Source organism: Coregonus lavaretus, assembly GCF_964263955.1.
Source record: "Coregonus lavaretus genome assembly, chromosome: 23".
Lineage (NCBI taxonomy): Eukaryota > Metazoa > Chordata > Actinopteri > Salmoniformes > Salmonidae > Coregonus > Coregonus lavaretus.
The window spans coordinates 9381368-9404653 of NC_140010.1; the positions used below are offsets into that span (position 1 = coordinate 9381368).

General features: G+C 44.0%; 1 protein-coding gene across 1 annotated transcript in view; it reads left to right on the forward strand.

The window, feature by feature from the left end:
- LOC311150433 (ephrin type-A receptor 4-like) overlaps positions 1 to 23286 on the forward strand; it is a gene marked incomplete at its 3' end in the record, with an annotated part of 44405 nt that overhangs the window by 17641 nt on the left and 3478 nt on the right. The window contains exons 5-9 of the mRNA XM_084187918.1: positions 6163 to 6318; positions 7481 to 7927; positions 21614 to 21738; positions 22580 to 22739; positions 22872 to 22983. Of these exons, the coding sequence (XP_084044044.1) occupies positions 6163 to 6318; positions 7481 to 7927; positions 21614 to 21738; positions 22580 to 22739; positions 22872 to 22983 (1000 nt within the window). The remainder of the gene's footprint in view (positions 1 to 6162; positions 6319 to 7480; positions 7928 to 21613; positions 21739 to 22579; positions 22740 to 22871; positions 22984 to 23286) is intronic.

Genomic DNA, 23286 nt, shown 5'->3' on the forward strand with positions numbered 1-23286 from the left:
CGGTGGAAATTTGTCCTTTGGTCTGGAGTCCAAATTTGAGATTTTTGGTTCAAACCGCTGTGTCTTTGTGAGACGCAGTGTGGGTGAACGGATGATCTCCGCATGTGTATTTCCCACCGTAAAGCATGGAGGAGAAGGTGTTATGGTGTGGGGGTGCTTTGCTGGTGACACTGTCTGTGATTTATTTAGAATTCAAGGCACACTTAACCAGCATGGCTACTACAGCATTCTGCAGCGATACGCCATCCCATCTGGTTTGGGCTTAGTGGGACTGTCATTTGTTTTTCAACAGGACAATGACCCAACACACCTCCAGGCTGTGTAAGGGCTATTTTACCAAGAAGGAGAGTGATGGAGTGCTGCATCAGATGACCTGGCCTCCACAATCCCCCGACCTCAACCCAATTGAGATGGTTTGGGATGAGTCGGATGGCAGGGTGAAGGAAAAGCAGCCAACAAGTGCTCAGCATATGTGGGAACTCCTTCAAGACTGTTGGAAAGGCATTCCAGGTGAAGCTGGTTGAGAGAATGCCAAGAGTGTGCAAAGCTGTCATCAAGTTAAAGGGTGGCAACTTGAATAATTTGTTTAACACTTTTTTGGTTACTACATGATTCCATATGTGTTATTTAATAGTTTTGATGTCTTCACTATTATTCTACAATGTAAAAAATAAGAAATAAAGAAAAACCTTTGAATGAGTAGGTGTGTCCAAACTTTTGACTGGTACTGTACATGCACACACACAAACACACACTCACTGTTACACTAATGCATGTCAAAAGCCCCCTGCAACAATTACTCCCTCTCTTTCTCTCTCTCCCTCTCTCTCTCTCTCTCTCTCTCTCTCTCTCTTTCTCTATCACACAGCTTACTGAGTTTGTAGCAGAAATAAAGTAGTCTACACTCATTTACTCACTCTACCTCCCTCAGCATTTTCTCACTCACACACACACACACGTGAGTTGTCTCCATAGACATTAAAACTAATAGATAGTGATAGCGCTGACGTCATCCACATATTCATATGGAAAACTCCCTATGGCGCGTGAAGCCGGAAGTATTTACATTTGAAGCATGTCGTATTGCTGAATGGGGCTGAATGGCACCAAAAAATCACTAAGGATCATGGTGAAAGTGGCCGTAACTAGCAAAGGATCATGGTCAATGTAGTTGTTTTCATCCTGCCTGAGAGTGTGTATGAGGGCGCGAGCCTCCTCATAGCCTGCCGGCCCGTGAGTGGTCTGTGTCAGCACGTGGTCCTGTGTGACGACAAATGTAGTAGTCAGAATGGATCACTGTTATCTCATTTTGTATCAAACTTTAAAATAATTCACAGTGGGGATCGAACTTGATCATAATCATTTTAGAGCTCAAAACAACCTTTAAAAAAATCTGCCGATCGCAATTGACTTAGGCTTTCTAGGGCAGACCAGGGCTTTTGGCCCTGCTAGGTTCCAACACAATAGCCGACCAGCAGAGCTCATGACTTCACGCTCCATACCGGACACTGGGGGCCTGGTTGTCTCCCCCCTACCTGTTTGGCTGGCAGCTTCAGCTGCTCTCATCAGGAGATTGGATACAAAAGCCAAGAAACTGACTATTTACAGTGTGTGTGTGTGTGTGTGTGTGTGTGTGTGTGTGTGTGTGTGTGTGTGTGTGTGTGTGTGTGTGTGTGTGTGTGTGTGTGTGTGTGTGTGTGTGTGTGTGTATCCTACTGTCCTTCCTCCTCTGTCACTGTGTGCATTCCTGCCCTGCAGGATCTTATCAGGGGGCGGGTCTCCTGTCTCTCTGAGTTTGATGGATGACCCCGGAGCTGTCAATCAAGGAGACACACGATACCTGACCTGCCATTGACATGAAAATAAGCACACACACGTACTCTCTCTCACACACACACACACACACACAGTCTCTGTCTCTCACATACTCACACACATTCACAAACAGACTGGCACACATACAACCATACTGGCACACATTCTTGGCACACTGTGAGCTATTGAGCTGTAGCAGGAAGACAGGACACAATGCTGTGAGCTGGCTTTGTCTCCATCCTATCCTGCCTTTCTCCCTCTTCTCCACAATAAACAGAGGGCAGGTGACTGAGAGAGAGAGAGAGAGAGAGAGAGAGAGAGAGAGAGAGAGAGAGAGAGAGAGAGAGAGAGAGAGAGAGAGAGAGAGAGAGAGAGAGAGAGAGAGAGAGAGAGAGAGAGAGAGAGAGAGAGAGAGAGAGAGAGAGAGAGAGAGAGAGAGAGAGAGATAATAAAGAGGGAGAGAATAAGAAAGGGATGTGCAGACATAAACTCTCTCTCTCTCTCTCTCTCTCCTGTACCTGCTGTCTCAACCTCTGAATTCTCGGCTATGAAAAGCTAACTGACATTTACTCCTGAGATGCTGACCTGTTGCACCCTCTACAACCACTGTGATTATTATTTGAACCTGCTGGTCATCTATGAACGTTTGAATATCTTGAAGAACGAGCTGGCCTTAATGGCCATTTTTGTTAGATATTACTGCACAGCATTTCACTAAACCCGCAATAACATCAGCTAAATATGTGTATGCGACCATTAACATTTAATTTGATTTGATGCACTCTTATAATCTCCTCGGAGCCTGGTTGCTCTCTAGGTTTCTTCCTAGGTTCCTGCCTTTCTAGTTTTTCCTAGCCACCATGCTTCTACATCTGCATTGCTTGCTCTTTGGGGTCTTTGTGGTTTTAGGCTGGGTTTCTGTATAAGCACTTTGCTGATGTAAAAAGAGCTTTATAAATAAATGTGATTGATTGAAACCCATAAACACTCCTCAATCCTTTCACATCACTCTGTTTCTTTCTCTCTGTTTCATTCTCTATTATTGTTCTTTTATCACTCTCTATTTTCTACGTTTGTCCCTCTTCTCATTCCATACAGTGTCTGATATTCTAAATGTTTATTCTTTCCTCTAGCTGAAGTGAAAAGAGCTGTGTGTGTTATGGTTTGTCTGTTTGTGCTGTAAAGGAGTGTTGACCTGGAATAACAGCTCATGAGGGCATTATAAAGCTGTCATTAATCCTACATAAGAGAGGGCCACAATAGACTTCTGCTCTCTTTCTGTCTCTCCTTCTCTCCACTCCTCTTTCCCCTCTATCACACGCTCTCATAAAGACCACCACCCTCAACAGTTCTTCTGGTGTCACACATGCACACTAGGCCTGGGAACTGCCAGGGACCTCACGATGCGATTTTTATCACGAAACTTAGGTGCCAATACGATTTGTATAGTGGTTCTCACGATTCTATATGTATTGCGATTCGATACCGTGATTTTATTGCGATTTGATGTTCCAAACATATTGCTCATTATATGTCTGCCGCAGAGGGACAGGAGAGTGCCATGAGAAAACTAGTTTGGATCAGTCACAGCAATAAAAGTGCTGAACAAAAAATTGGCTCCCTATTTAAAAAGAAGACGGAGAAGAAACTATGAAGGGAAAATAGAGGAGTTTTGGTGCAGGTACAGCCAACTGAGCTGAACAAAAAATTGGCTCCCTATTTAAAAAGAAGATGGAGAAGAAACTATGAAGGGAAAATAGAGGAGTTTTGGTGCAGGTACAGCCAACTGCCGACAAAAATAAAATTGCGATATTGTCAAAACGATACGATACGGTACGATATATTGTAAAAAATAATATCCCGATATGTAACTGTATAGATTTTTTTCCCCATTACTAATGCCAACACACACACACACACACAAACACACACATTTGGAGTCCTCTGCTAATATTTTAAACTGGCATGAAGCCTATACTCATTGATAGCGGTTCTCAGTAGGCATGATGATCTGGCACTCAAGGCAGGCTAGAGTAAACGGTCATCTATAAAAGCAGTGATAACTGATGTGAGTGGCTCTTATCGGTGTGTGTTAGTGCTCGGCATTTGTGTGTGTGTGTCTGTGTGTACCTGTGTCTGTGTGTGTGTGCATGTTTTTATACTATCAGTGCTTAATTGAGCTATAAAAAACAATAACAATCTTTAAAGCATTCCTTTGTGTTAGAGAGAGAGAGAGAGAGAGAGAGAGAGAGAGAGAGAGAGAGGAACCAAGGACTGATAACCCCAATCCACAAAAGTGGAGACAAATTTGACCCCAATAACTACCGTGGGATATGCATCAACAGCAACCTTGGGAAAATCCTCTGCATTATCATTAACAGCAGACTTGTACATTTCCTCAGTGAAAACAATGTACTGAGAAAATGTCAAATTGGCTTTTTACCAAATTACCATACGACAGGCCACGTATTCACCCTGCACACCCTAATTGAAAAACAAAACAAAACAAAACAAAACAAAGGCAAAGTCTTCTCATGCTTTATTGACTTCAAAAAGCTTATGAGGGTCTGCTATACAAATTGATGGAAAGTGGTGTTGGGGGAAAAACATACAACATTATAAAATCCATGTACACAAACAACAAGTGTGGGGTTAAAATTGGCAAAAAACACACACATTTCTTTCCACAGGGCCATGGGGTGAGACAGGGATGCAGCTTAAGCCCCACCCTCTTCAACATATATATCAATGAATTGGCGAGGGACTAGAACAGTCTGCAGCACCCGGCCTCACCCTACTAGAATCTGAAGTCAAATGTCTACTGTTTGCTGATTATCTGGTGCTTCTGTCCCCAACCAAGGAGGGCCTACAGCAGCACCTAGATCTCCTGCACAGATTCTGTCAGACCTGGGCCCTGACAGTAAATCTCAGTAAGACAAAAATAATGGTGTTCCAAAAAAGGTCCAGTTGCCAGGACCACAAATACAAATTCCATCTAGACACCGTTGCCCTAGAGAACACCAAAAACGATACATACCTCGGCCTAAACATCAGCGCCACAGGTAACTTCCACAAAGCTGTGAACGATCTGAGAGGCAAGGCAAGAAGGGCCTTCTATTGCCATCAAAAGCACCATAAAATTTGACATACCAATTAGGATCTGGCAAAAAATACTTGAATTAGTTATAGAACCCATTGCCCTGTATGGTTGTGAGGTCTGGGGTCCGCTCACCAACCAAGAATTCACAAAATGGGACCTCCTGCCAAATGTATGATCATATTAGAGACACATACACTACCGTTCAAAAGTTTGGGGTCACTTAGAAATGTCCTTGTTTTCGAAAGAAAACCATTAAAATAACATCAAATTGATCAGAAATATAGTGTAGACAATGTTAATGTTGTAAATGGCTATTGTAGCTGGACACGGCTGATTTTTCATGGAATATCTACATAGGCGTACAGAGGCCCATTATCAGCAACCATCAGTCCTGTGTTCCAATGGCACGTTGTGTTTGCTAATCCAAGATTATCATTTTAAAAGGCTAATTGATCATTAGAAAACCCTTTTGCAATAATGTTAGCACAGCTGAAAACTGTTGTGCTGATTAAAGAAGCAATAAAACTGGCCTTCTTGAGACTAGTTGAGTATCTGGAACATCAGCAATTGTGGGTTCGATTACAGGCTCAAAATGTCCAGAAAAAAATAACTTTCTTCTGAAACTCGTCAGTCTATTCTTGTTCTGAGAAATGAAGGCTATTCCATGCAAGAAATTGCCAAGAAACTGAAGATCTCGTACAACGCTGTGTACTACTCCCTTCACAGAACAGCGCAAACTGGCTCTAACCAGAATAGAAAGAGGAGTGGGAGGCCCCAGTGCACAACTGAGCAAGAGGACAAATACATTGCAAAGAAAAAGCCATATCTCAGACTGGCCAATTAAAAATAAAATATTAAGATGGGCAGTCTGAGATATGGCTTTTTCTTTGCAACTCTGCCTAGAAGGTCAGCATCCCGGAGTGGCCTCTTCACTGTTGACGTTGAGACTGGTGTTTTGCGGGTACTATTTAATGAAGCTGCCATTTGAGGACCTGTGAGCCGCCTGTTTCTCAAACTAGACACTAATGTATTTGTCCTCTTGCTCAGTTGTGCACCGGGGCCTCCCACTCCTCTTTCTACAACTGAACAAGAGGACAAATACACACACACACAAACACTGTTACCCGCCTTTTCTCGCACACACACACACACCATGGGGTTTATGTCAAACTAAGTAGTATGTCAATGCATTTGTTGATTGTAATAGAATGAAAAGTCATGGAATCTCTCTCTCTCTCTCTCTGCAGCGTGTAAGGTTGGTTTCTACAGAGCTGTGTCTACAGACGGAGCATGTTCTAAGTGTCCTCCACACAGTCACTCAGAGAAGGTGGGGGCTACTGTCTGTGACTGCAACCCAGGATACTACCGCTCTGAGACTGACCCTGCATCTATGCCCTGCACACGTAAGAACACACGGACGCACACACACACTTTATTTCCCCATGGGGGATCTGTACTTTTTCTCCTCTCTATTCCTCCCTCTGTCTCTCCCCTCTCAGTCCTCCCTCTGTCTCTCCCCTCTCAGTCCTCCCTCTGTCTCTCCCCTCTCAGTCCTCCCTCTCTCTCCCCTCTCAGTCCTCCCTCTCTCTCCCCTCTCAGTCCTCCCTCTGTCTCTCTCCTCTCAGTCCTCCCTCTGTCTCTCTCCTCTCAGTCCTCCCTCTGTATCTCCCCTCTCAGTCCTCCCTCTGTCTCTCCCCTCTCAGTCCTCCCTCTGTCTCTCCCCTCTCAGTCCTCCCTCTGTCTCTCCCCTCTCAGTCCTCCCTCTGTCTCTCCCCTCTCAGTCCTCCCTCTGTCTCTCCCCTCTCAGTCCTCCCTCTGTCTCTCCCCTCTCAGTCCTCCCTCTATTCTCCCCTCTCAGTCCTCCCTCTGTCTCTCCCCTCTCAGTCCTCCCTCTGTCTCTCTCCTCTCAGTCCTCCCTCTGTCTCCTCTCAGTCCTCCCTCTGTCTCTCCCCTCTCAGTCCTCCCTCTGTCTCTCTCCTCTCAGTTCTCCCTCTGTCTCTCTCCTCTCAGTCCTCCCTCTGTCTCTCTCCTCTCAGTCCTCCCTCTGTCTCTCCCCTCTCAGTCCTCCCTCTGTCTCTCTCCTCTCAGTCCTCCCTCTGTCTCTCTCCTCTCAGTCCTCCCTCTGTCTCTCTTCTCTCAGTCCTCCCTCTGTACTGATCCAATTACTTAAGACTAATAAGCCATGTCCTGAGTGGGATGAATAGTCCTCAGTAACATCTCTTTCTTTCTCCCCCTCTCTCGCCCCCTCTCTCTCCCACTTGCTCTCTTTCTCCCTCTCTCTCTCTCTCTCTCTCCCTCCCTCTCTCTCTCTCTCTCTCTCTCTCTCTCTCTATCTCTCTCTCTCTCTCTCTCTCTCTCATTGTTCTGACTGAGACCTTGGTCTGTTTGTCATAAACTTAATTATGCCTATATACAGCACATGGTTCACCCAGTCAGCCTGAGAAAACACATAGAACACACATACACACTCACACAACATAACGACAAAAAGTACCAAAGAGGAAAGTATATAACCATAACCACAATATTATTTCTAACTCAACCTCCCTGTCCTATGTATCCCAGAACCCCCCTCTGCTCCACAGCAACTGATCTCAGAGGTCAACGAGACATCAGTGTTTCTAGAGTGGAGCGCCCCCCTCAGGCTCGGAGGGAGAACTGACATCAGCTACAGTGTGGACTGCCTGCTCTGCCACGGTCCTGAGAGTTACCCTGGGAGTCAAACCGGGAATCAAACTCAGATTGGGAGTACGTCTGGGAGTCAACTTGGAGAGGCTGATAGCCTTTGGGGTCCTGAGGCGCCTCTTGGGGCCCAGCTCTGCCTGCCCTGTGGCCCAGACGTCCTCTTCTCCCCCCAGCAGAGCGGCCTGAGGGCCACCAGAGTGTGTGTGAGCGAGCTGCAGGCACACACACGCTACACCTTCACCATCTGCGCCCGCAACGGGGTCTCCCAAGACCACACTGCAGGGGCAAGACAGAGTGTGTCTGTCACTCTCACCACCAACCAGGCCGGTGAGTTTATGTCTATCTCCTCTCAGCCCAGCAGGACTGTGTCTATTCCATGTCTGTTCGAGAGTTTCTGAAGCGGGTTGTTTTAATTGGATTTAGTTGGGTCTGAGTCTGTATTTCAGTCTCTTTGTATGGGGGTTTTGTGTGCATGTCTGAGTGTGTTTGTCTCCTCTCTTAAGGAGTGACTTGTCTCAGTGACATAAACAGAATACCACTGTGAAGTCGTCATGTAATTGGTTTAGGTTGATTTTTAGATGCCTCAGTAACACAATACTTGTCTATGGCTCCTCTTACTGTGTGTGTATGTGTGTGTGTGTCTCTGTGTGTGTGTGTGTGTGTGTGTGTGTGTGTGTGTGTGTGTGTGTGTGTGTGTGTGTGTGTGTGTGTGTGTGTATGTACGTGTTTAACTATACTTGTGGGGACCAGAAGTCCCCACAAGAATAGCAAACGAACAAAACATTTTGTTGGTCCCCACAAGGTCAAAAACAATTATGAAAAAAAATACATATATAATAATAATGTATGCACTCACTAACTGTAAGTCGCTCTGGATAAGAGCGTCTGCTAAATGACTAAAATGTAAAAATGTAAATGTCAAATGGTATTTCTAGGGGGTTTAGGGTTAAGGTTAGAATTTGTGTTAGGGTTAGAATTAGGTTTAGGGTTAGGGTTAGGAGCTAGGGTTAGTTTTAGGGTTAGGGTTAGGAGCTAGGGTTAGGTTTAGAGTTAGGGGTTAGGGAAAATAGGATTTTGAATGGGACTGAATTGTGTGTCCCACAAGGTTAGTTGTACAAGACTGTGTGTGTGTGTGTGTGTGTGTGTGTGTGTGTGTGTGTGTGTGTGTGTGTGTGTGTGTGTGTGTGTGTGTGTGTGTGTGTGCGGGAGCGTGTATGTGTTGGTTTATTCGGGTCCCCATTATCTTTTGCCTAAGCAGTAGTTTTTCTTCCTGGGGTTCACAAAAAACAAGTAACAAAACACTGATACACTGATAGACAAGGACAGTCACACAAATGTAAAATACAACGATATACAATGGTGTCTGTGTCTGTGTCTGTGTCTGTGTGTGTGTGTGTGTGTGTGTGTGTGTGTGTGTGTGTGTGTGTGTGTGTGTGTGTGTGTGTGTGAGTGAGTGAGTGAGTGAGAAAACTGAAGATCTCGTACAACATTGTGTACTACTCCCTTCACAGAACAGCGCAAACTGGCTCTAACCAGAATAGAAAGAGGAGTGGGAGGCCCCAGTGCAAGAGGACAAATACATTAGCGTGTCTAGTTTGCGCTGTTCTGTGAAGGGAGTAGTACACCAGTCTCAACCATAACAGTGAAGAGGCCACTCCAGGATGCTGACCTTCTAGGCAGAGTTGCAAAGAAAAAGCCATATCTCAGACTGCCCATCTTAATATTTTATTTCTAATGTAGTCTGAGATATGGCTTTTTCTTTGAAACTCTGCCTAGAAGGTCAGAATCCCGGAGTCGCCTCTTCACTGTTGACGTTGAGACTGGTGTTTTGCGGGTACTATTTAATGAAGCTGCCAGTTGAGGACCTGTGAGGCGCCTGTTTCGCAAACTAGACACGCTAATGTATTTGTCCTCTTGCTCAGTTGTGCACTGGGGCCTCCCACTCCTCTTTCAATTCTGGTTAGAGCCAGTTTGCGCTGTTCTGTAAAGGGAGTAGTACACAGTGTTGTACGAGATCTTCAGTCTTTTGGCAATTTCTCGCATGGCATTGCCTTCATTTCTCAGAACAAGAATAGACTGACGAGTTTCAGAAGAAAGTTATTTGTTTCTTTGTTTCTGGCCATTTTGAGCCTGTAATCGAACCCACAATTGCTAATGCTCCAGATACTCAACTAGTCTCAAGAAGGCCAGTTTTATTGCTTCTTTAATCAGCACAAACGTTTTCAGCTGTGCTAGCATAATTGCAAAAGGGTTTTCTAATGATCAATTAGCCTTTTAAAATGATTAACTTGGATTAGCAAACACAACGTGCCATTGGAACACAGGACTGATGGTTGCTGATAATGGGCCTCTGTATGCCTACGTAGATATTCCATTAAATTTCCAGCTACAATAGCCATTTACAACATTAACAATGTCTACACTGTATTTCTGATCAATTTGATGGTATTTTAATGGACAATTATTATTTTTTTCTTTAGAAAACAAGGACATTTCTAAGTGACCCCAAACTTTTGAACGGTAGTGTGTGTATATATATATATATATTGCTCTTGTTTCTTGGCCCAAGCAAGTCTCTTCTTCTTATTGGTGTCCTTTAGTAGTGGTTTCTTTGCAGCAATTCGACCATGAAGGCCTGTTTCACGCAGTCTCCTCTGAACAATTGATGTTGAGATGTGTCTGTTACTTGAACTAATTTATTTGGGCTGCAATCTGAGGTGCAGTTAACTCTAATGAACTTATCCTCTGCAGCAGAGGTAACTCTGGGTCATCCTTTCCTCTGGCAGTCCTCATGAGAGCCAGTTTCATCATAGCGCTTGATGGTTTTTGCGACTGCATTTGAAAGTTCTTGAAATGTTCTGTATTGACTGACCTTCATGTCTTAAAGTAATGATGGACTGTCATTTCTCTTTGCTTATTTTTCGTTTTTCTTGCCATAATATGGACTCGTCTTTTACCAAATAGGGCTATCTTCTGTATACCACCCCTACCTTGTCACAACACAACTGATTGGCTCAAATGCATTAAGAAGGAAATAAATTCCACAAATTAACTTTTAAGAAGGCACACCTGTTAGTTGAAATGCATTCCAGGTGACTACCTCATGAAGCTGGTTGAGAGAATATCTAAGAGTGTGCAAAGCTGTCATCAAGGCAAAGGGTTGCTACTTTGAAGAATATAAAATATAAAATATATTTTTTGGTTACTACATGATTCCATGATTCCATATGTGTTATTTCATAGTTTTGATGTCTTCACAGTATTCTACAATGTAAAGAATAGTACAAATAAAGAAAAACTCTTGAATGAGTAGGTGTGTCCAAACTTTTGACTGGTAGTGTATATATAAAAGTTCTACAGCTGCACCATTGAGAGCATCTTGACTGGTTGCATCACCGTTTGGTATGGCAATTGCACCGCCCTTGACGGCAAAGCGCTACAAAGGGTGGTGCAGACAGCCCAATACATCACTAGTAAAAATAAAGAAAAACCCATGAATGAGTAGGTGTGGACACACCTATTCATTCAAGGGTTTTTCTTTATTTTTACAATTTTTTTACATATAAAACTCAGCAAAAAAAGAAGCTTCCTCTCAATGTCAACTGCGTTGATTTTCAGCAAACTTAACATGTGTAAATATTTGTATGAACATAACAAGATTCAACAACTGAGACATAAACTGAACAAATTCCACAGACATGTGACTAACAGAAATTGAATAATGTGTCCCTGAACAAAGGGGGGGTTAAAATCAAAAGTCACAGTCAGTATCTGGTGTGGCCACCAGCTGCATTAAGTACTGCAGTGCATCTCCTCCTCATGGACTGCACCAGATTTGCCAGTTCTTGCTGTGAGATGTTACCCCACTCTTCCACCAAGGCACCTGCAAGTTCCCAGACATGTCTGGGGGGAATGGCCCTAGCCCTCACCCTCCGATCCAACAGGTCCCAGACATGCTCAATGGGATTGAGATCCGGGCTCTTTGCTGGCCATGGCAGAACACTGACATTCCTGTCTTGCAGGAAATCACGCACAGAACGAGCAGTATGGCTGGTGGCATTGTCATGCTGGAGGGACATGTCAGGATGAGCCTGCAGGAAGGGTACCACATGAGGTAGGAGGAAGTCTTCCCTGTAACGCACAGCGTTGAGATTGCCTGCAATGTTCAACAAGCTCAGTCCGATGATGCTGTGATACACCGCCCCAGACCATGACGGACCCTCCACCTCCAAATCGATCCTGCTCCAGAGTACAGGCCTCAGTGTAATGCTCATTCCTTCGACGATAAACGCAAATCTGACCATCACCCCTGGTGAGACAAAATCGTGACTTGTCAGTGAAGAGCACTTTTTGCCAGTCCTGTCTGGTCCAGCGATGGTGGGTTTGTGCCTATAGGTGACGTTGTTGCCGGTGATGTCTGGTGAGGACCTGCCTTACAATAGGCCTACAAGCCCTCAGTCCAGCCTCTCTCAGCCTATTGTGGATAGTCTGAGCACTGATGGAGGGATTGTGCGTTCCTGGTGTAACTCGGGCAGTTGTTGTTGCCATCCTGTACCTGTCCCGCAGGTGTGATGTTCGGATGTACCGATCCTGTGCAGGTGTTGTTACACGTGGTCTGCCACTGCGAGGATGATCAGCTGTCCGTCCTGTCTCCCTGTAGCTCTGTCTTAGGCATCTCACAGTACGGACATTGCAATTTATTGCCCTGGCCACAGCTGCAGTCCTCATGCCTCCTTGCAGCATGCCTAAGGCACGTTCATGCAGATGAGCAGGGACCCTGGCATCTTTCCTTTGGTGTTTTTCAGAGTCAGTAGAAAGTCCTCTTTAGTGTCCTAAGTTTTCATAACTGTGACCTTAATTGCCTACCGTCTGTAAGCTGTTAGTGTCTTAACGACCGTTCCACAGGTGCATGTTCATTAATTGTTTATGGTTCATTGAACAAGCATGGGAAACAGTGTTTAAACCCTTTACAATGAAGATCTGTGAAGTTATTTAGATTTTTCCGAATTATCTTTGAAAGACAGGGTCCTGAAAAAGGGATGTTTCTTTTTTTGCTGAGTTTATATACACTACCAGTCAAAAGTTTGGACGCACCTACTCATTCATGGGTTTTTCTTTATTTTTACTAGTGATGTATTGGGCTGTCTGCACCACCCTTTGTAGCGCTTTTCCGTCAAGGGCTGTGCAATTGCCATACCAAGCGGTGATGCAGCCAGTCAAGATGCTCTCAATGGTGCAGCTGTAGAAATGTTTGAGGATCTGAGGGCCCATGCCAAATCTTTTCAGCCTCCTGAAGGGGAAGAGGTGCTGTCATGCCCTCTTCACGACTGTGTGGGTGTGTGTGGACCATGTTAAGTCCTTAGTGATGCGAATGCCAAGGAACCTAAAGCTCTTGACCCGTTTCACAACAGCCCTGTCAATGTGGATGGGGGTGTGCTCTCCCCTCTTTCTCCTATAGTCCACGATCAGCTCCTTGGTCTTACTGATGTTGAGAAAGAGGTTGTTGTCGTGGCACCACACTGCTAAGTCTCTGACCTCCTCCCTGTAGGCTGACACTTCGCCGTCGGTGATCAGGCATACCACCATCGTGCCGTCAGCGGCCACACAGTCAAGGGTTAACAGGGAGTACAGGAGGGGACTAAGCACACACCCCAGAGGGGCCCCCATGTTGAAGGTCAGCGTGGCGGAGGTGTTGTTGCCTACCCTCACCACCTGGGGCCGATCAGTCAGGATGTCCAAGATTCAGTTGCAGAGGGAGGGGTTCAGTCCCAGGTTCCCTAGCTTGGTGATGAGCTTGGAGGGGACTATGGTGTTGAACACTGAGCTGGAGTCTTTGAACAGCATTCTCACATAGTTATTTCCCCTTTTGTCCAGGTGGGAGAGGGCAGTGTGAAGTGCAATTGAGATTGCGTCATCTGTGGATCTGTTGGAGCAGTATGGAAATTGGAGTGGGTCTAGGGTGTCTGGGATGATGGCGTTGATGTGTGTCATGACCAGCCTTTCAAAGCACTTCATAATTACAGATGTGAGTGCTACAGGGCGATAGTCATTTAGGCAGGTTACCTTGGAGCTCTTGCGAACAGGGACAATGGTGAGCTTGAAACATGTTAGGATTACAGACTGGGACAAGGAGTGTCTGTGAAGCCACTTGCCAGCTGGTCTGCGCATGCTTTGAGAACGCTCCCCTGGAATTCCATCTGAAACGGTAGCCTTGTGATTGTTAACCAGTTTCAACGTTTTGCTCACATCAGTCACAGAGAGCGAGATCACACAGTCATCCAGAAAAGCAGGGGCTGTCACGCAAGGCACAGTGTTATATTCCTCAAAGCGAGCATAAAAGGCATTTAGCTGGTTTGGGAGTTCTGCGTCGCTGGGCAGCTCATGGCTGGGTTTCCCTTTGTATTCCGTTATCGTCTGCAAGCCCTGCCACATATGACGACCGTCGTAGCCGGTGTAATAGGATTCCACCTTCCTCCTATATTGTCCTTTTGCATGTTTGATGTCTTGTCGGAGGTCATAGTGGGCTTTCTTTTATGCGTCCATGTCCGTATCCCGTTTCTTGTAAGCGGTAGCTCTACCCTTTAGCCCAGCGTGGATGTTGCCTGTAATCCATGGTTTTTGGTTTGGATACGTACTTATAGTCACTGTGGAGATGACATCGCCTATGCACTTATTGATGAAGCCTGTGACTGTTGTGGTAAACTCCTCAATGTTATCGGATGAATCCCGGAACATATCCCAGTCTGTACTAGCAAACAGTCTTGTAGCCTCGCGTCTGCTTCGTCTGACCACTTCCTTATTGAGCGCATCACTGGTACTTCCTGTTTGAGCTTTTGTTTATAAACAGGAAGCAGGAGAATGGAGTCATGGTCAGATTTTGCCGAAGCGAGGATGAGGGAGGGCCTTGTATGTGTTTCTGTGGGTAGAATAAAAGTGGTCTAGAGTTTCAGCGCCCCTAGTGGCGCAGGAGACGTGTTGGTAAAAGTGAGGTAGGACAGTCTCCCCGCGTTAAAGTCTCCACCCACCAGAAACGCTGCCTTTGGGTGAGGAGTTTCTTGTTTGTTTATGGTCCCATACAGTTTGTTGAGTGCCAGAGTGGTGTTGGCCTGTGGAGGAATGTAGACAGCCGTGATGAAAACTCTCTTGGTAGATAAAAGGGTCTGCAACTTACCATGAGGTATTCTATATCCCCTCTTCACATTGTTTAAGATAGAATTGAAATATTATTTTGAAATTATTATTAAGTGTAAAAACAAAAAAGCAATACGTATTTTATATCAGGTGAGCAAAAGCTTGAGATTCACACTTGAAGCAGCACACCAGTTGTTATTTATGAAATAATACCCACCGCCACCTTTCTTTTTCCCCGAAGCCACCATCCGATCCTGCCACTACATGGAGAATCTACCGAGTACTACGTGCATAGCGTAATCATCCAGCCATGTTTCAGTAAGACATATAATAATACATATTTTCAAGTCTCTATGATAAGAAAATTATGAACGAAGCTCATCCATCTTATTCTCGAGTGATTGGACATTTTCCAATAGAATGGAGGGGAGCGCCATTCGGTTTCCTCTTCACCTCAATTTCACTAGGACTCCCCCTCGTTTTCTGTGTTTACGTCTGCAGCGTTTTGGTAGCCCATGGAGCAAAGGAATAGGTGCCGGTATGAACAGTGGAACAGCTGTGTCGGAGTTGAAGTCGTAATATGTAATATAATAAGTTGCATGGTCTCATTCTGTGTGCAATAATAGTGGTCAATTCTTCAGAGTCTAAGACATTGGGGGGGGGGGGGTTAAGCTGACATATGGAATTGTTTTAAGATGGTCATACTATGGATAATTTAGCTAATTTATTTTGAATTTTAGGACCCCTTTAGGTATAAAAAAAGAAATTTGATAATATGTTTTGGCCTTTACTACTAAAGAATAGCATTGAATAACACATTCATAAATGGCAAAAAGGACAGTCAAAAAGAAACAAGGTTTTGAAGTGTCTGTCCTAAATCTAGGAGATATAAAAAATAATGGATTATTAAAAATATATATATTTAACCCATTTTGGGCAGGCACAAAACTACCTTCATAATTCCATTAGTTTTTTAAAACCGGTACCGGTTACCTTCAGACAAGTCCCATGACACTTGTGGGGGTCATAGAGCAAAACAGGGAACATCATGGTGTTCATGGGAGTCATAATAGTTTGTAGGCCAAACCTTTCAGACGCTAGGTCCCCTGTAGCTCAGTTGGTAGAGCATGGCACTTGCAACACCAGGGTTGTGGGTTCATTTCCCATGGGGGGCCAGTATGAAAAATGTATGCACTCACTAACTGTAAGTCGCTCTGGATAAGAGCGTCTGCTAAATGACTAAAATGTAAATGTAAAATGCTACAGACGTTTACGCGAGAAGACGTCTTTCGGGATGTCTTATGGTCTGGCAAACACCTCTCTAGCTCTGCCACCTTTCACTGCAGATGCGTAAGTGCGATACTGGCGGATGCGGTGGATTGAGACAGATATCACTAGCTTAAATTGACAGATTTTGATGGGGATTTTTTTGTTATGTAACTTAGATTGACGCACCGGTGTATAAATCGACTCTAGGGAATTAACATGATTTTTGAATGACTACGTCATCTCTGTACATTACACATACACTTATCTGTAAGGTCCCTCAGTCGAGCAGTGCATTTCAAACACAGATTCAACCACAAAGACCAGGGAGGTTTTCCAATGCCTCGCAAAGAAGGGCAACTATTGGTAGATTGATTTTTTTGTTGTTGCAGATATTGAATATCCTTTAGAGCATGGTGAATTAATTATTTACACTTTGGATGGTGTATCAATACACCCAGTCACTACAAAGATACAGGCGTCCTTCCTAACTCAGTTGCCGGAGAGGAAGAAAACCACTCAGGAATTTCACCATGAGGCCAATGGTGACTTTAAAACAGTTACAGAGTTTAATGGCTGTGATAGGAGAAAATTGAGGATGGATGAACAACATTGTAGTTACTCCACAATACTAATCTAATTGACAGAGTGGAAAGAAGGAAGCCTGTACAGAAAAACAATATTCCAAAACATGTGTCCTGCTTGCAACTAGACACTAAAGTAATACTGCAAAATATGTGGCAAAGCAATTAACTTTTTGTTCTGAATACAAAGTGTTATGTTTGGGGCAAATCTAACACAACACATTACTGAGTACCACTCTACATATTTTCAAGCATAGTGGTGGCTGCATCATGTTATGGGAATGCTTGTAATTGTTAAGGACTGGGGAGTTTTTCAGGATAAAAAAGAAACGGAATGGAGCTAAGCAAAGGCAAAATCCTAGAGCAAACCTGGTTCAGTCTGCTTTCCATCAGACACTGGGAGATAAAGGCCAAATCTACACTGGAGTTGCTTACCAAGAAGACAGTGAATGTTCCTGAGTGGCTGAGTTACAGTTTTGACTTAAATCTACTTGAAAATCTATGGCAATACCTGAAAAAGGTCTAGCAATAATCAACAACCAATTTGACGGAGATTGAAGAATTTTGAAAAGAATAATGAGCCAATTTTACAAAATCCAGATGTGGAACGTTCTTAGAGACTTACCCAGAGCCAAAGGTGCTTCTACAAAGTATTGACTCAGGGGTGTGAATACTTATTTAAATGAGATTTTTCTGTATTTCATTTTCAATAAATGTACTAACATTTCTAAAAACATGTTTTCACTTTGTCATTATGTGGTATTGTGTGTAGATGGGTGATTTTTTTTAATCAATTTTGAACTCAGGCTGTAACACAACAAAATGTGGAATAAGGCACTGTAGCTACTGTGGTAGGTCAAAGCTGTGTGATGGAAATCCATGGTGGAGCATGGGTGGTGTAGGCATTGTGGTGCTCGTGAATTTCCTTTCTTTTTCAGTTTCAGACCAATGCCTACTTCTCCACCGTTCTCTCCTCCGTAGTAGCAATACACGCACAGTAGTACACACACCACAGTTCCTGTCCATTGCCACTCAACAATGCTCTTTTAAGAGCCACCTAATAATTGAAAATAAGCATGACGTATGTGTCGGGATTGGGAGGGGGTGTCAAAACTATACACGAAAGAGAATAATCAAAATGTCTCCTCCGAAAGCCGAACCCAGGACCTTCAGATCCCATGGCGGTGACGTTAATGCTTACGCTGCGAACCCTGTCATGAACGCATTATCTTGACACTATTTAAATGGAGAGTCTGGTGATGACAGGAGACTTTTGTTGTTGTTCATTCACTCAGTTCTGATTGAACGTCCATTTCTCTTGCCTGGTTAAAAACAGTTGATGTGTTGAAAACAGTCACATAGCTAACCAAGTTAGCAAAAATGGCGTTTTCTTTTGACTGCACAAAGGTCAAAAGGTTGGTGTTGTTTAACCTGGGTGCACCCGCACTTTTTTTATTGAATGGCGACTTCAGGTTTTCGGGAATACATTGAAAAGTAACTTTACACTAATCAGTCAGTGCAAATTTGGATTATATTGACAAGAAAATTGTATTGACAGAGGAGGGAGTGTACTGAATCACTGGATAAGGTAAGGGCTGTAACGTTAGCTAGCTACATTGCTTTCAGAAAGGTTTTTTTTTGTCTCACCCATCTACACACAATACCCCATAATGACAAAGTGAAAACATGTTTTTAGAAATGTTTGCAAATGTATTGAAAATGAAATACAGAAATATCTAATTTACATAACTATTCACATTCCTGAGTCGATACATATTAGAATCATCTTTGGCAGCGATTACAGCTGTAAGTCTTTCTGGGTAAGTCTCTACAAAACAAAAGAGATGATCGTGGACTTCAGGAAACAGCAGAGGGAGTACCCCCCTATCCACAGCAGTGGAGAAGGTGGAAAGTTTTAAGTTCCTCTGCATACATATCACTGACAAACTGAAATGGTCCACCCACACAGACAGTGTGGTGAAGAATGCGCAACCTCAGGAGGCTGAAGAAATTTGGCCTGTCACCTAAAACCCTCACAAACTTTTACAGATGCACAATTGAGAGCATCCTGTCGGGCTGTATCACCGCCTGGTACGGCAACTGCACTGCCCACAACCGCAGGGCTCTCCAGAGGGTGGTGCAGTCTGCACAACGCTTCACTGGGGGCAAACTACCTGCCCTCCAGGACACCTACAGCACCCGATGTCACAGGAAGGCCAAAAAGATCATCAAGGACAACTACCACCCAAGCCACTGCCTGTTCACCCCGCTGTCATCCAGAAGGCGAGGTCAGTACAGGTGTATCAAAGCTGGGACCGAGAGACTGAAAAACAGCTTCTATCTCAAGGCCATCAGACTGTTAAACAGCCATCACTAGCACAGAGGCACTGCTGCCTACATACAGACTTGAAAATCACTGGCCACTTTAATATATGGAACACTAGTCACTTTAATAATGTCACTTTAATAATGCCACTTTAATAATGTATACATATCTTGCATTACTCGTCTCATACAGTATGTATATACTGTATTCTATACTATCTATTGCATCTTAGCCTATGCCGCTCTGACAATGACATTGCTCATCCATATATTTATATATTCTTGTTCCATTCCTTTACTTAGATTTGTGTGTATTAGATATTTGTTGTGGAACTGTTAGATATTACTTGCTAGATATTACTGCACTGTCAGAACTAGAAGCACAAGCATTTCGCTACACTCACAATAACATCTGCTAACCATGTGTATGTGACCAATACATTTGATTTGATTTGATAAGAGCTTTGCACACCTGGATTGTACAATATTTGCACATGATTCTTTTCAAAAATCTTCAAGCTCTGTCAAGTTGGTTTTTGAACATTGCTAGACAGCCATTTTCATGTCTGCCATATATTTTCAAGCTTTTTAAGTCAAAACTGTAACTAGGCCACTCAGGAACATTGAATGTCGTCTTGGTAAGCAACTCCAATGTATATTTGGCCTTGTGTTTTAGGTTATTGTCCTGCTGACTAAACCAGGTTTTCCTCTAGGATTTTGCTATTCCATTTATTTTTATCCCAAAAAACTCCCTAGTCCTTGCCGATGACAAGCATACCCATAACATGATGCAGCCACCACCATGCTTGAAAATATGAAGAGTGGTACTCAGTGATGTGTTGTTTTGGATTTGCCCCAAACGTAACGCTTTGTATTCTGGACATGAAGTTAATTTCTTTGCAGTTTTACTTTAGTGCCTTATTACAAACAGGATGCATGTTTTGGAATATTTTTTATTATGTACAGGCTTCCTTCTTTTCACTCTGTCATTTAGCTTAGTATTGTGGAGTAACTACAATGGTGTTGATCAATCCTAAGTTTTCTCCTGTCACAGCCATTAAACTCTGTAACTGTTTTAAAGTCACCATTAGCCTCATGGTGAAATCCCTGAGCGGTTTCCTTCTTCTCTGGCAACTGAGTTAGGAAGGACGCCTGTATCTTTGTAGTGACTGGGTGTATTGATACACCATCTAAAGTGTAATTAATAACTTCACCATGCTCAAAGGCATATTCAATGTCTGATTTTTTAGGTGCCCTTTTTTGTGAGGCATTGGAAAACCTCCCTGGTCTTTGTGGTTGAATCTGTGTTTGAAATTCACTGCTCGACTGAGGGACCTTACAGATAATTGTATGTGTGGGGTACAGAGATGAGGTAGTCATTCAAAAATCATGATGAGGTAGTCATTCAGAACCACTATTACTGCACACAGAGTGAGTCCATGCAACTTATTATGTGACTTTTCAAGCACATTTTTGAGCTTCAACCAATGCCATACTATCGCCCCCACAATAATAAAGCCTTGGCTAAAGGTTAAAGAATTTACAGCTCTGATTTTCTCCCCATCATAACCATGAAATATTCTGCGTGCATGTTTAGGATTGGACAAAACTGATAAAAGTAGCTTCGTGTCAAATTAAATATCCAATTGTCTCACATGGAATTCTCGTCTCGTCACATTTTCGTCGACTAAAATGAAAAAGTAATTTGTAATAGTTATTGTTTTTTTCCAGGGCATCTCATCTCGTTACGTCATAGTTTTAGTCAGGAAAAATAGGTAATTGACGAGTATTTTTCGTCATAGTTATTGTTGACGAAATGAACACTGGTGTGTGTGTGTGGTGGTAACACAATGCCTCTCCTACTCTAACTGGGTCAACTAAACAACCCATGAGTGTTTGCGTGGCTCTGAGTCATTCTGTGTGTATGCATGTTTGTGTGTGTGTATGCGTGTGTGTGTTCTGGGAGAAGGTCTGCTCGTTTGACAACCTCTCTTTACATTTAGGAGGACTGTAACATTTTACGAGGTGTTTCATTTTAGCTTGTTCGGGGAGTGTGAGTCAGATGAGGTGTGTGTGTGTGTGTGTTCTTTCAGAACTCACGATGTGGATGAAAACCTGTCAAGCCTGTAGCTTGAAGCATTTTGCTATGCACTTGTTATGCACTTGTGTCTTAGCTATTCTGGTAAACCATTCAAGACCGTTCAATAGAATGTATAAGCCATAGGCCTCCCGAGTGGCGCAGTGGTCTGCATTGCAGTGCTAGAGGCGTCACCACAGACCTGGGTTCGATCCCAGGCTGTATCACAACCGGCAGTGATCGGGAGTCCCATAGTGCGGCGCACAATTGGCCCAGCGTCGTCCGGGTTAGGGGAGGGTTTGGCCGGGGGGGGCTTTACTTGGCTCATCGCGTTTTAGCGACTCCTTGTGGCGGGCCGGGTGCCTGCAGGCTGACCTCGGTAGTCAGTTGAACTGTGTTTCCTCCGACACATTGGTGCGGCATGCTGGCGGGCGGGCGTTAAGAAGCGCAGTTTGGCGGGTCATGTTTCGGAGGACGCATGACTCAGCCTTCGCCTCCCGAGCCCGTTGGGGAGTTTCAGCGATGAGACAAGATCGAAATTGGGGGTAAAATAAAAATGGTTGGGCTGTCTTCAACTTGTGTACCCCTCTTTCTCTCCTCTCGCTGTCTCTCCCACTCTCTCTCGCGTAGCTCCCTCCTCAGTCACGTCCATCCAGAACAGTGATGTCACCAGGCACGGTGTGTCGTTGGCATGGCAACAGCCCGACCGGCCCAACGGGGTCATCCTTGAGTACGAGGTCAAGTACTACGAGAAGGTGAGGTGTCTCGTGGGAACCGCCGTTCAGAAATCAGATATCCTATGGAAACCTATTGTAACTGTGTGTTTGTGTGTGTGTATAAGTGTTCACGTGCTTCAACTGCTTCAACTGTTATCAATAGACCTATAAAATAACCAATAAACTATCTTCAAAGCTTTCCTTTTTTATGACACAGAAAAGGATAGAGGGAGAAATGGAGCAGGTTGACGTTTATTGTCATGAGTCTTATCCTGGAGGCAGAAATTAGTGACTTCCCATTAGATAGGCCAGCTGCAAAATTGGCTATATTGTAAAAATTCATGAAAACAAAAATGTCCTTTTTGGTCTTAATTTAAGTTTAGGGTTAGGCTTTAGCATTAGCAGTGTGGTTAGGTTTAGGGTTAACATCTGATTTAGTGACTTTGTGGCTGTGCCAGCTAGTGACCACTATGCAGAGCTGCCTCCAGAACACGATTCATGACGAAAAACGCTAACCTGCAGAAAGTGAGGGAGAGATAATACGAGATAAAATATATTGGGAGTTGGGAGAGAAAAAGAGAGAGAGTTTGAGGCAATGTAGATAAGAGATGAGCAGGCTGTGGGAGTGATTTGTGACTTGGTGTGGTGATATGTTTGTGTGTTTCCTTGCTAGGAGAGGGATTTCCCTCCAGACCCACACAGAAAACATTGTTCTGCAACTTCAAGTTACATTTTAGAATCATGTTCTCATCGCTTACCCATTTTCTTTACGCTTGCCAATTATAATGGGGTGTATTTTAGTATGCTGTACTCTATATTGGAACGCTTCATATAGTTGACATTGACACATCCCTCACCTCTTTTCCTCTCGTCCAATCAGGATCAGAAGGAGAGGTCCTACCGCATTATGAAGACGGCATCCCGTAGTGCTGATATCACTGGGCTGAGCCCACTGACTGTGTACGTATTTCACGTGCGCGCTCGCACCGCCGCCGGATACGGAGAGTTCAGCGCCCCCTTTGAGTTTTCCACCAACTCAGGTACAACACTATGTTCTATTATTTTATTAACTATTCTATTCTTTATAGAGCAAGAGATATTGAGAAAAAAATTTTACCTGTTGTGAATGAAAACGTCCTGGTTTGTGACATGTTGTATCCTCCCCCTGTCAGATCCCTTGCCTCTGATTGGTAATGCCGCTAACTCCACGCTTCTCCTGCTGTCAATCAGCGGGGGTGTGGTTCTACTGCTCATCTCTTCCACAGTCTTCATCATCAGCCGCAGGTACACACACACACACACACACACACACACACACACACACACACACAGCCACAGGTAAACACACATTCTTGTGTGTGCATGTGTGTATCACCTGGGTCAATGGAGGGGAGTTAGAGAGGAAACAGTGTGTCCTAAAGGAGTCAGTGTGTCCTAAAGGAGAGTGTGTCCTAAAGGAGATATTGTGTCCTAAAGGAGAGAGTGTGGCCTACAGGAGGCTGAGTGTCCTAAAGGAGAGTGTGTCCTAAAGGAGAGTGTGTCCTAAATGAGTGTGTGTCCTAAAGGAGAGTGTGTCCTAAAAGAGAG